This window comes from Frankliniella occidentalis, unplaced genomic scaffold (genome assembly GCF_000697945.3).
Source record: "Frankliniella occidentalis isolate FOCC.00 unplaced genomic scaffold, Focc_3.1 Scaffold11, whole genome shotgun sequence".
NCBI lineage: Eukaryota > Metazoa > Arthropoda > Insecta > Thysanoptera > Thripidae > Frankliniella > Frankliniella occidentalis.
In genome coordinates this window covers 3,257,253-3,269,339 of record NW_026267141.1, presented here as the reverse complement: position 1 = coordinate 3,269,339, position 12,087 = coordinate 3,257,253, and the positions used below count along the sequence as shown (strand labels likewise).

Genomic DNA, 12,087 nt, shown 5'->3' with positions numbered 1-12,087 from the left:
GTGTGTGTGTGTGGTCGATGCAGTCGCAGCGTCACAGAGAGGTTGTTGTTGTTGTCAATGAACGCCTACCGAGTGACGACAACGTCGATTATTGTCTATTTTGGTGGAGCCAAAGAAGGAGAAATGGACCGGGTGGCGTGAGTCAGGTTGAGACGAGTCGAGTGGAGCCATCGCTTTTATGAGATTCAGATGAGGTCCGCAGCGCGCGGGCCGCGTCTTCAAGAGGTACAGAGGGAGCTCGCTGAAGAACCAGAGACTATGTGAGTGCTTGCAGATAGAGCACACTTTGAAGCACCAGTGAGTGTCCAAGACAAACTGTCGGGCAAAGTCGTCGATAGAATGTCGAAAAACCGACAAAAATTATGCACGACTGATACTTGAAATGGTATTCTACATAAAATGGCTCGTGACACTCACAATGATCATGTACTCAGGAGGGGGTCGTAGGCCAAAGTATGCACTACGTACTGTACCTCCCTCTCTTATGACGAAGAACTGCCCTTCGTAACGAACAAAGACATTGAAGCATTTGTAATACTTGTTTGTTAAAATAGAAATCAGTGTATGAGGGAGGGAGGGAGGGAGGGAGGGAGGGAGTACGCCATTTATATCCCCAGGCGGGTATGGAGGGAGAGCGCCCGGCGCGGTAGGCAACATCGCGAGCGTGGCGCACGGCTGCGCGGCTGCGCGGCGCGAGGCCTACCCGGCAGGCGCTCCAGCGCGCTCCAGCGCGCTCCAGCGCTCCAGTCCAGTGGAGCACGCGGGCACGAGCGCTGGGCAGGCAGACTGGGGAATTCTAGCGGAGGATCCGTCAGACACTGTTTACGGAGGTAGGAGGGGGGGGGGCTTAGAGCCGTGTCGTGAGTGGAGCCGATCGGTGTGCTCAGCTGGCCCGCCGAGGACATAGAGGAGAGGAGTTTTGGTGTGTGGCCTAGCCGCTCGTGAGAGAGCGTTTGCAGAGCGCGCCGCGGTCCGCATCGCTTGTGGCAGTCCGAGCGAGTTATTGAACCTGTTACACGCGTTTACTCTCAGTGCATTCTGCAATGATACCATACGGATGGGGCGCGTAGGCGGACTCACTCACTCACTCACTCACTCACTCACTCACTCACTCACTCGCTCACTCACTCACTCACCCACTCACTCACTCACTCGTCTTTGGGATCCCCTGAGGCGTTTTTTTATGGGGGGGGGGGCTTTCGAAGTATCGTGTGTAAACGTGTGTAAAAAAATAGGAGTTGGGGGTGACTTCAAGGGGGGAGGGCTTGCGGGCCTACTATGCGACAACATAATGAGAGGCTTATTTGAATATTGGCGCCTTTAAAGCCGGCGTTGCCGGTTGTTATTGTATACATTCGGCCATGGAATAACACGTGCCTGGCTAATACCCAATAGTTGCAATAAATAGATAGAATAACTTAAAATACCACTGTACAAAAACAGTCGTTGCATGGTCGGTGGAGCGGTTTTCCAGCCTAATAATGAAAACAAACGAGAAGCATGCTCCTCATTTATTTCTAGCGCTCACGGGGTCACGGCGTACGGAAAACACATTATTGTTAGCAAGGATTCAGACGTTTGCAATACGAATCTATTCTTTGCAATCATTTGCAGTGCGCGGGCAGAGAAAGCCGGAGAATAACCCGGGATTAAGTGGCCGCGGGCCGGAGGAGATGCCAGATGATGTGCGCCCCTCGGGCCGGGTTCACGTGTCCATGCGCGCGGTGGGTGCAGCCCCTCCACCCCCCCCCCCCCAAGTGACGCACTCCCCAAGGTAATAAACCGATGGCGCGTCCCTGAAGATCATCTTCTTGTAATCCTATTCATACTATTAATATTCACCCGCGGCAGGCGGAGGGCGGAGCGGGTGGAGCGGGACGAACAAACGAACGCGACAAAAAGCTCACGGCAGTGCGCTGCGTCGCGACCGCCAAGTCGGCAAGTCGCTCAAAATGTTGTGAACCGACTAAAAAACAATTTGAAAACTCTGCCTTTCTTTCCCTCCCCACATATACGTACGCATTTCTTTGTTTACAAACTTCTCTGCGCCTTGTGTTCATCATAGAAGAAAATCTTTCACAAAACCCTCGATCTTGAGCACATATTGGTATTGAACTCGGTGAAAATTGATGACAGTAAATCGACGTCGAATAAAATAATCGTAATTTTTAGCTGGGCCTACTGATCATTTTCGCAACAGCAGTTTACTTTCGTCAGTGTTTTACCTGACCTGTCCCTCCAAAGAAGATATAATGGCTCGATCGTTGTCGACGAGGGGATTCCCTATGGTGCGTTGTTTGTTCTGCTGAGAGACAAAGAAATCTAGCAAGTAGTACAGCTGATCAAAGTATACATTGATCACACTCTGAGCGCACTGTGGTGTGTTTGGGATGGGAATTCCATCTGAAATTCAGCAGTGCGCTTACATATGCGGTGTCAGTGGTTTCAACGGAGGTTTTCAGTCTAGAATGTGATTTATCGCAGTGCAGCTCGAAGCTGATTTACCCCACGCACTTTTGAAGCAATACTGTACCGCACGCAGGCGTGCGAGCGGGTTGCCTAGTCGCGGCCGTAAGGCGCCATGGTCAGCGACGGTAGCCAGACCCCGCCCGCACGCCTGCGCGATACAACATAGCTTCAAGTGCGAGAGGGGTTAGTCGGCAACCTGATGTGATGATAACAGCAAATTGCCAGCAATCAGCACTGCGCACGTTAAGTAAAATTTGGTCAATTTGAACCGTAAACGTGCTCCGCTTACGCATTTTTTAATACGCCAGTATGAACAAATTTATGCGAACGTATCAAAAATGCGTAAGTCGAGCATGTTTTACACAACTCTCAGCCAAGCTATGAATAAAATTGTTCATAAGCTTTTAGTGCGTACCGAACACCGCGCATTTCCTCGATCCACTACCCCCTTCCCCCTTCTCTTCGCTTCATCGCAGCAAGCAATAATCCACACGGTTTTGCTTTTGATTGCTCCGCATCGGGGATGCTGTGCACCGGTGCGTAGCGCGAGTCGAGCAAAGGGAATCTCCCCGTCGTTGTGTAACGCACTGTGTGCAGCACCCTCCGCCCCCGCCAGTAGTGGTCACGCTTATGTGGAACCCTCGAAAACAACTGTATACTGCGCCACCCACTCCGTCTCTCTCTCTCTCTCTCTCTCTCTCCCTCCCTCCCCCCCCCTCTCTCTCTCTCCACCCACAGCGACACACCAGGACACACACATTCACCCTCACACTCACTACTGCTGACTGGACCAGACCGACCGAGACCGACAGAACGTTCCCATCTCCGTCACAGCCGTCGTCACCATCACGGGTCACGCCTTCAAAATGTTAACACTCGGTGAAGCTGCCAACGACCCGCGACCTCCCCGACGACGTAGGATTACTCGAATGACGATAGACCTTTTCGACAGTGGTTCAGGTTATTACAAACAATTTGGAAAGCTGCAACTTTTTTTTCTTTTGGACCTTTTGACATATTTGACTTTGACAACCTAGGAGTCGACAAACTCGGCTTTTTAGTGTACACAGTAGTATGTACAGCAGAAGTACATCGGAAAACAGGATTAGTACAGCCAAATATCATCCGGAGAACGCTCGGAGTAAGTCGGAGTACACGGAGGAGTACCGGGTGTTAACGGTGAATACGCAGCAGTGTTGCGGGATTGCAGAGGGCCGTGGCCCCTTATGGGTATAAAGAGTAGGCGAACCCGCAACACTGCTGCGTATTCACAGTTACACCTGGTACACCTGGAGTACGCGAAGTACATTCATTGGAGTACATCAAGCATTGTACCTGGTGTCTGATTAACCTCGGATTAAGGTAAGGCTTGGGTGAAACTGGAAAAGTCGGGCAAAAAACACCGTTTTTTTAGTTTTAAATCTTCATGCTAGTGAAATCAAGAAAAAGCTCTCTATATTATTCTAAGTTAGTTTGTCACGGTTCTTTTAACATATAATAAGTGTATAGTTGGACATAACACTGTGCGCAAGAGCTATATTGAAATTTCATAAGAAATTTATAACTTCAAAATAGCTCTTGCGCACAGTGGTAAGTCCAACTATAGACTTATTATATGTTAAAAGAACCGCGACAAACTAACTTACAATAATATAGAGAGCTTTTTCTTGATTTCACTAGCATGTAGATTTAAAACTTAAAAAAATCTGCTTTTTACCTGACTTTTTCAGTTTCACCCAAGCCTTACCTTAACCCCGCTTACTTTTTTCCTATGCAACCCGCCCGCACGGCTCCATCCGGGACTGCATACCCACCAGGCGCAGGGGACCAGCTCCAAGCGCCAAAGCATCGCTCCGCCACTGTTCTTGCAGCCAATGCTCCAGGGGCGTTACAGAGGGGGGGGGGGGGGGTAGCTAGCTGGTCCGCAGGGGTAGCTCGCGGTCCGCGGTTGTGGTCAGCTACCCCCGGTTTTGCTGAGCACTGTTCCGTATCGACCGGGACGCACTGCGATAACACTTACGTACGGTACAATCATAATAAGGTAGTGTGCCACCCGCACTGAACGTGTTCGGCGTGTCCGCATGGGTGTCCGCGTCCGTGTCCGCCTCTCTACGTCCGCCTTCACCAACTTGCCGACATCGAAAACACTAAAACAAAGGTGCGAAATCCTATCTTTCCAGGGGTGTTCAACCCATTATTGGTACGCTAAAGTGTGCATTTTCGGATTTTCCCAAATATTTTCTGAATGGGCAAACCGATCACATTTTGGGATACATTGTCGCATTCCTCGCAGAATTCCGCGTCAAACGATCCTACATGTGATAGGGTTCTGATAAGCAATCACGGAGGGTGCTCAGGAACAAAGTGATCGAATAGAACAAATAAACGAACGAGGTGGATGAGCGAACGGGAGCGTCGAACGCGCTATAAGAGCAAATGGGACCAGCAGCAGCTGTTCGTTCAAGCGTTCACTGCCCGTTCGTTCACCGGTCTGGTTCCTGAGCCCCCCCCCCCCTCCGAAAATGAAAAGCAAGTCAAAAGCAAAAAATTCTATCAATTCATGCCATTTTTGAACAGACCCATCATATGTATACATGCCCATAGGCTCGTTCGACGCGGAAATCTGCGTAGATTACGAAAACAGGTATGAGAATCCATTTTTATTTCATAGGAACGAAACATTTCGAAGAAACATAAACTGGAATGCCTTTGGAGCTTTAGTGCCCTTAAAAGTTAGGATATCCTTCCTTTGTTTTACCATATAGTGAAGTCTAGAAGAGTTGCCTCGCTGTAGGTTCTTTGCCACTCTCACGATACGTTATTTTTCGCTAAGCTTCTAACTTTCAATTTAATATTCAAAGAACCTTGAAACTTCTTGTTAGATCTCCGACTGCAAACGTAACTCCCGCGGGTCAGAAAACTTCGATACTATCGAAGACGCTGTTGATGTTTCGGTCCGGGTCGGGGTGTCTGGCCATCAACAGAACACATGTTATGGTTATGGTTATATTTTGAAGATTATTGATCTGACATCTCTTGATTCCTGGAAGAGGTAAACCCTTTAGTCACGCGTGATACTCTTCTGCTTGGCGGTTGTTTCAATTGTGAGTATCTGCCTCGAAACTTGTCTAGAACAAACGAACCTAACCTTTAAAATATGGGCAGTTGGGAATGTGTACACTTTGTTTTCTGTTCCTACAATTGTTTTGTCAGTTTTCAGGTTCTGAATTTTGCGTGATGGCTGCAGCTTTGGATATTGTGAAGGCTGGTGACTACATAGCTATTCAGCGACAAGATTATTTCAAGCTCCATAAGGTGGCCGAAAATGGGACAGTAAATCTTGGCAAAGATATTTTAGACATTGGCATGGTAATTGGAAAATCTGTATGGACAACGTACAGAATGGAACAGAAAAAAGGGGGAAGACGAAACTACCAGTTAAAAGAATGTAGTGTTAATGACCTGAAAGATGACTCAATAACTATGAGTAATAATAGTACAACCACTAGTGGTACCGACAATCGTAACATCGTTGATGATGGCAGTAGTCAGAAACTTTCTATGGAAGAAATAGTTAGTTTAAGAGATGAGGGGCTTTCTTCCAAAGAAATTGTCGGGACCCTGATTGAAAACAGTACGACATTTCAAAGTAAAACAGAATACTCTCAGCAAAAATATCTGAAGAAAAAGGAAAAGAAATACTTTGAATACATAACAGTGAGAAAGCCAACCCTTCGTCTAATTGCTGAAATTATGTTCAGGTTGGATCAAGGGAAAATATTTGGCCTCCGAATGGATACATTGTCTCAAATAACTACAGCAGTCAATCTCCATTCTCATGGGAGATACATAGTTTTTGAAAGTGGATGTCAGGGACTTCCTGCAGCAGCAATGCTTAATGGACTCTCCAGTGAAGGCAGACTTGTTTATGTTCATCTTGGAAATTACCCTTCAAAGCAAGCCTTACTAGCTCTTAATTTGACTGAGGAACAAGATAATTCACTAATTTGTGTTAATATATATAACTTACTACGGAAAATTAAAAGTGAAAGTAATGGCAATTCAGCTGAAGAAGCCATTGTACTGGCAAAAGATCAAGAAGTATTTAATGATGAAGAAGTGAAGAAAGAAGAATCATCTTCCGAGAAAATTGAATTAACCCCTGCTTTAAAGGAAGAAAGTACCACGCCAGAAAAAGAAATGAAGATATCAAGTTCTGAAGAAGCTAATGATAAGGATCAGATACTCACCAACTCTGACCAAGAAAACAGCTGCCCAAATAAAAGAAAGCACAGTGAGAGTGGCAATGATGATGGATCTGCAAAGAAGAAGTCACGCTGGGAGGTTGAGACTGACAGAGCTGCAAGCACACTAAGCGCCAAAGCAGATGGACTAGTTATTGCCTGTAGAGAACACCCCTCTTCTGTCTTAAAAGCTCTTCTCCCATTAATTGCACCATCCCGTAACTTTGTTGTGTATGGGCAAGTGAGAGAGCCCCTTTTAGAGCTTCTTCAAGAACTTATCAAAAGGCCTGATGTCACTAACGTAAGGCTCACTGATACATGGCTTAGAAATTATCAGGTAGAGTCTAACAGGACACATCCTCTGGTAAACATGACGGGTAGTGGAGGGTATTTGTTGACTGGAGTAAAAGTTCAGCTTTAGCTGTTTAAGGCAATTATTGATGTAAAAATTGCATTTTTTGTTAATTAATAAAAATGGAGTATTATCTATAGTGTATTAGATATTAATATTGATGTGTGCTCTATACACTGTAAATTTTAAGAATAACAACATATTTTGATTTGATAACCCAACACAGATTCTTTAATCACAGTCACAATTTCACAGGCAGTGATAAACAGAGATAAAAAGAAACTGAAGAGAAGCAGAGCGGATATAACAAAATAAAGTAATATAAACAATAAAATTCACCCACATTTAGTATGTTACACACCAAATTATGTTCAGGAAAATAAGTAGACATGATATAATGAAACATTTTGAATGCCTAAAACAGACCCATTTAGACATAAAATTGACAAAACCCCAAAAAAGTAATTGTAAGCATCACAGATAACATAAATATCTTACCACTACGTATAAAAATACATAAAACTCTAGACACTTTGCTAATCTGTGTGTAAATGTATAAAAGATGACAAAATTATTTTTGAAATCAAAGATACTAATGGAACTGGAAGTGTTAAAATCATAGAATTCAAATCAACACCAACCTCAAGTCATTGAAAACCAAATTTTCAATTTTAACAGGCACCAAGAATACTGAATATTCTGAATTGAATTTATTCAGGCTTTTGGCTACTCTCTCTGCTTTCACTGAAGGAATGTAAACGTTCAATTGAAACACTCAATTGTTCTAAGCTTCCCATTAAGCTTTGCATGTATTCTTGACCAGCACGTAGACCTTCATCGCTAAGGGGTGAAAAGAGCTCTCCTTGAGCGCCCAAATCAAAGTGGAGGCGTGCAAGACGCTCTTGTTGTTCCCGAATTCCAGTCATTTGCTCCATACTGCAATCCTTTCCTAAACACAAAGGTTATCTTTTCGTTAGGTAATTTTTTAAAAAATTATGATTATAATCAAAAGAAAAATAAACCCACCAAATGCACGTAATTTGCCAGTGTGAAAGTCCTCTAGTAAGTGAAGGAGAGCCTCCTCCATACGATGAACGTCTGTTACATCTGTTAGAAAACAGTGATGTTCACAAGAGCGATCAGGATCTCGCATGCGGTATCGTAGAGCCGACCGGCTATCTTGGGCAGTCAGTCTTGACCGTGAATTCAGGAGATGACTTAGCTGACTGTGAGAGCCGGTACTGGTAAGACCTATGCTTGTGGCACCTGACAGGCAGGTTGTGATGCATAGGATTGCATTTCATACGCAGCAGGCAGTGCATATACAGGGGTTGTGCCATGAAGAGCAAAGTGTGAAGAACCATGCACAAAACATAAAACAAAAGAACAAAACAAAAAATGCCAGTGAGTATCAATGCCAATAATGATAGGTCTGTCAATATAACTATGGCAAGAACTAAAACTACATTTAATTCAAAATCAATGATAACAAATAACCAAAATGCAAGAATATCTGCAAAATGCCAGCCTATGCTACCCTATACTTCTTAGGCAACTACTACCATTACTTTGGAATTAGGTTGGTTCTGCCAAATCAATCCAATTATCTAGCTAAGTAAGCAATAATTCTGAAAGTTAAAAATAAATAATACCATAAATAATAAAAAGTTATCTAGCATCATACAAATTACAGTACAAGGAAGTCTAAGATAGATGCGAAGCTGGATCATTCACAAAATAAATATGAGCAGCATACACAGAACAAGCATAGGCCCACTCTGTGTTCAAAAGCACTTCATTTGAGTATAATGAAAGATCTTACATACATTTTGATTCAAGTTCCCTATTTCTATATCTACATAATCATGTATTATATGTAGTAATTGTTAAGAATTACAATTAAAATGTTTGCAAGAGAATAACTTTATGATTTTTGATTTAAGATATTGCTTACCTCTCTTAATTTCAGCCCTAGGTGCATTCTGCCCAGTCTTTGGATTCCGATCTCTAGGCGGTCTTGTTCCTCCATGTTCTGATATCAGTGACGGACCACGTGAAAGCTTTTCATTAACATACAGTAATCGTGTATTAGGCCCTGCAGACAAAAATTAAAGGTTCCTTTTTAAAAACAAAAACCTTTTTAAAATTACACAGATTAGTAGCAAAGATGCAATAAATCCAACCATTGCTGACGGAACTCATAGTTGGTGCTGTTGCTATCCGGCTAAGAGATCGAGAGGTACCGGATCCTAAACTTGTACCGTGACTTGGGCTTGGTCCAGCGGCAGTAGAACTTCTTACACTATCTGGGCCTGCTGGTGTTGATACCTGAATGGCATCATCATCACATGTGGGAATACGCTCATATTCCTGATGATTTACTACTCGCTACAGAGAAAAAACACAAAGCACACATGAAGCACATGCAATCGTATCAAAATTGATACACACTGCCTTTTAAGCAGGAAGAGAAAGAATTACTGAAAGCTTTTTCTTCTATGATTAATTCCTAATACTACTTGTTAAGACTGGTTAGAAACATCCATCACCAAGAAGACAAAGCATTTATTAATTAAGTCTTCGGTTCATGCAACACATAAGAAGCATGTTCAACCTTGATAGTTTAACACAACAGCAGTTTGATTCAGTTCACTGAAGTGACATCATTGTTGCTGATTTAGGGTTTATGTTTATGGGTACGTTCATGCAGATAGGTAAATACAAAACTTCTCCTTTTCTCTACATCTACTTGAAAGATAATTAAATAAAGAAATCAAAAGGCAATTTCCAACATACTCATGGTATTACAATACTTTTCGTTTGTAAAATTATGCCAAGTTTAGTTTTCTGAGAATCACAACTAGTCATATACTTTTGTTCACTTCAAAAATTTACCTTGGTGCTGTTAGGAGTTGAAGGAGAGGTTTGAGTTATCCTGCAAATTGTTGGGCTGACAGGGGGAGTCGCTCCACCTCGAACTTCATCATCATCACCAACAAGCTGCTGTAGTTCACAGCCTTCATCTAAACGATTAGCCATTATGCTTTCAGGATTAGGGGGAGGGGGGTTCAAATTTTCATCCTCATTCACCTGAAAAATATGAGAGCATTAAATCAAAATTTCCTAAAGTGTTTTCTGCTGAGTTCATATCGTTTTCTAAAGAGCATGCAGTCAAGATGCAATATATGGATACAGAAAAAGTGTAAACAGCACCATGATAATTGGCTAAAACTTACATCGTCCTTCGGAGACATCTCAGTCTCAGATGTAGTCGGCATTTTTGACATGCACACTCCAATACAGACAATACACAGAGACTAGTACTTGGAGGTCAAAATAAATACATATTTAACTACACCTAGCCAAAACATTTCCAAACTAGACATGCCAAAAGTTCAAAATCAAAATCGGTTAGAGACAACCAAAACACTGCAACAAAACATCACAACATAAACAATTATTAGATTTGAAAAACAGCAATTAGATATAAAGCTCATACATAAAATACGCTGAAAAGTATCCTTGACAACCAAAACTAGGTGTTGTACTTGGCACAAAAGTAATGCGTATTTTTATTTTATTTTTTTACGCATACGAGTCAAAGATAGGAAAGGAAAGTATAAGATGTACAAGTGCGATTAACCTCAAAAGCACACAAAGCTACAGTTCACTTCACAATAAAACATGCTACGTATAGCGGTACGACGAATAGCACAAACACTCGTACACTTGCAGAAATATGACATACCCAGAACGATGACAGGGCCGATATTGGATGAGAAAATGTAGGAGAAAAAAGGACAACGGGCTTCTAATCTTTAAAAGTCCTCGACTTTGCGATTCATGTTCTGTCTGTCAACAGTCAACATAGAACAGACAGCAGAACAGCAAACAGCTGACGCTGCCGCCGACAGCCGACGGCGAGGACTAAGTAGTTCAATGACGCGCCACCAGATGGCGGATGCTGATTGTCTTCCACGTTCCCCTCCAACCTTCCCCCTTTCCCACGAGTTCAGTTTTCTGTTGAGCCAAGATTTCGTACGCTATTCGTTATTTTCTCTACGAAGAATGATCAGAACTACAGTACAGATCTGGTCGACTACGAACAACAGCCAAGAATCATCGCGGTCCCCCGCGCAATTTCAAATCTTGGCGTCACCGGAAACGACGCAGCCCGACCGAAGACCGACTTCCGGCCGAGCCGAACTCGGCCGTATCGAGCCGAAAGACGCCGAAGTTTGGCCGAACGTGAGCCGAAGCCCGAGGCCCGAGGCGACCTCACCGCGCAGCTGGGAGAAGTACGACTTTGCAAGAACTCTGTGCTGCTTGGGCTGTTGACAGGTGCGGACGCCCGGCCGGCCGCGCTGCTCCTGCGGAGCGTGGCCCCGCACGTGTAGTGTGTCCCGTTGATCGTTACGGCCCTGAGCCTGGCGCCAGTCTCACCCCGTCCCCTTGTTGCAGCTTCAGCTCCAGGCGTTTGACTGCCCTCGCTCTACACTGGCCTCCACCGTGGCTGCCCCCAGCATCCAGCCGACAACACCCGCAAGCATGGCCGACTACCTGATCTGCGGAGGTACTGGTTACGTCCCCGAGGACGGTCTGACCGGCGCGCAGCTCTTCGGCAATGGCGACGGCCTCACCTACAAGTGAGTACCCGGGGTTGTCGTCGCCCCCGCGCCCAGCACCTTGCCGTCGACGGGCTCGTGCGGGAGTGAGGTTATGTCCTCGCCGTCGTCGCCGTCCCCCCTGCGAGGCACCGCGGCCGCGGTGGACGAGGTCATGGTCTGCTCGCGGCCGTGGTGGTAGCGCTTGGGCGCGCCCCTCTCACAAGGGGTTGGGCCCTTCTGTGTGCGTCATTCTGTGGTCGTATTCCTGCAGCCCTAGTCTGACTGGGGAACAGGTCCGCCGAGCCACCCCACCCCCACCCACTGCAACTCGTTGGAAGCTGAGCTGAGGGGATGACCCCCTCCTCTCCTGCCCCTCGAGAGCTGTCTCCCATGATGGGTGCTGCTCCCCCCCCCC

The 12,087-nt window shown here is 45.0% G+C and overlaps 3 protein-coding genes across 8 annotated transcripts in view; 2 read left to right on the top strand and 1 right to left on the bottom strand.

Moving 5' to 3' along the window:
- The first annotated feature begins 5,248 nt into the window (after positions 1 to 5,248).
- Positions 5,249 to 7,202, top strand: LOC113214684 (tRNA (adenine(58)-N(1))-methyltransferase non-catalytic subunit TRM6). 2 transcript variants are annotated; one of them, XM_026434128.2, is made up of 2 exons: positions 5,249 to 5,573; positions 5,683 to 7,202. In XM_026434128.2, the coding sequence occupies exon 2, from the start codon at positions 5,707 to 5,709 to the stop codon at positions 7,132 to 7,134; it is 1,428 nt and encodes a 475-aa protein (XP_026289913.1). In that variant the 5' UTR covers positions 5,249 to 5,573; positions 5,683 to 5,706; the 3' UTR covers positions 7,135 to 7,202. The 2 variants fall into 2 exon arrangements, with proteins under 2 accessions (XP_026289913.1, XP_026289912.1); XM_026434127.2 differs by having other exon boundaries at positions 5,252 to 5,573; positions 5,690 to 7,202.
- A 65-nt stretch (positions 7,203 to 7,267) lies between these two features.
- On the bottom strand, positions 7,268 to 10,984 carry LOC113214685 (coiled-coil domain-containing protein 28A). Of its 4 annotated transcripts, none has more exons than XM_026434133.2 (7): positions 10,814 to 10,984; positions 10,302 to 10,494; positions 9,961 to 10,155; positions 9,249 to 9,453; positions 9,020 to 9,160; positions 8,092 to 8,172; positions 7,268 to 8,014 (listed from the first exon to the last, which is right to left on the bottom strand). In XM_026434133.2, the coding sequence occupies exons 2-7, from the start codon at positions 10,350 to 10,352 to the stop codon at positions 7,776 to 7,778; spliced, it is 912 nt and encodes a 303-aa protein (XP_026289918.1). In that variant the 5' UTR covers positions 10,353 to 10,494; positions 10,814 to 10,984; the 3' UTR covers positions 7,268 to 7,775. The 4 variants fall into 4 exon arrangements, with proteins under 4 accessions (XP_026289918.1, XP_026289914.1, XP_026289915.1 ...); XM_026434129.2 differs by having other exon boundaries at positions 8,092 to 8,331; positions 10,814 to 10,980; XM_026434130.2 differs by having other exon boundaries at positions 8,092 to 8,331; positions 9,249 to 9,393; positions 10,814 to 10,980.
- Positions 10,985 to 11,247: 263 nt separating this feature from the next.
- The window catches only part of LOC113214682 (inosine-5'-monophosphate dehydrogenase 1b), a 5,595-nt gene continuing 4,755 nt past the window's right edge, over positions 11,248 to 12,087 (top strand). Inside the window, exons 1-2 of one of the 2 annotated variants that reach the window (XM_052277714.1) lie at positions 11,248 to 11,406; positions 11,527 to 11,711. In XM_052277714.1, coding sequence (XP_052133674.1) covers positions 11,614 to 11,711 — 98 coding nt within the window. In that variant the 5' untranslated portion in view covers positions 11,248 to 11,406; positions 11,527 to 11,613. The remainder of the gene's footprint in view (positions 11,407 to 11,526; positions 11,712 to 12,087) is intronic. The other variant, XM_026434126.2, reaches the window with a different exon arrangement.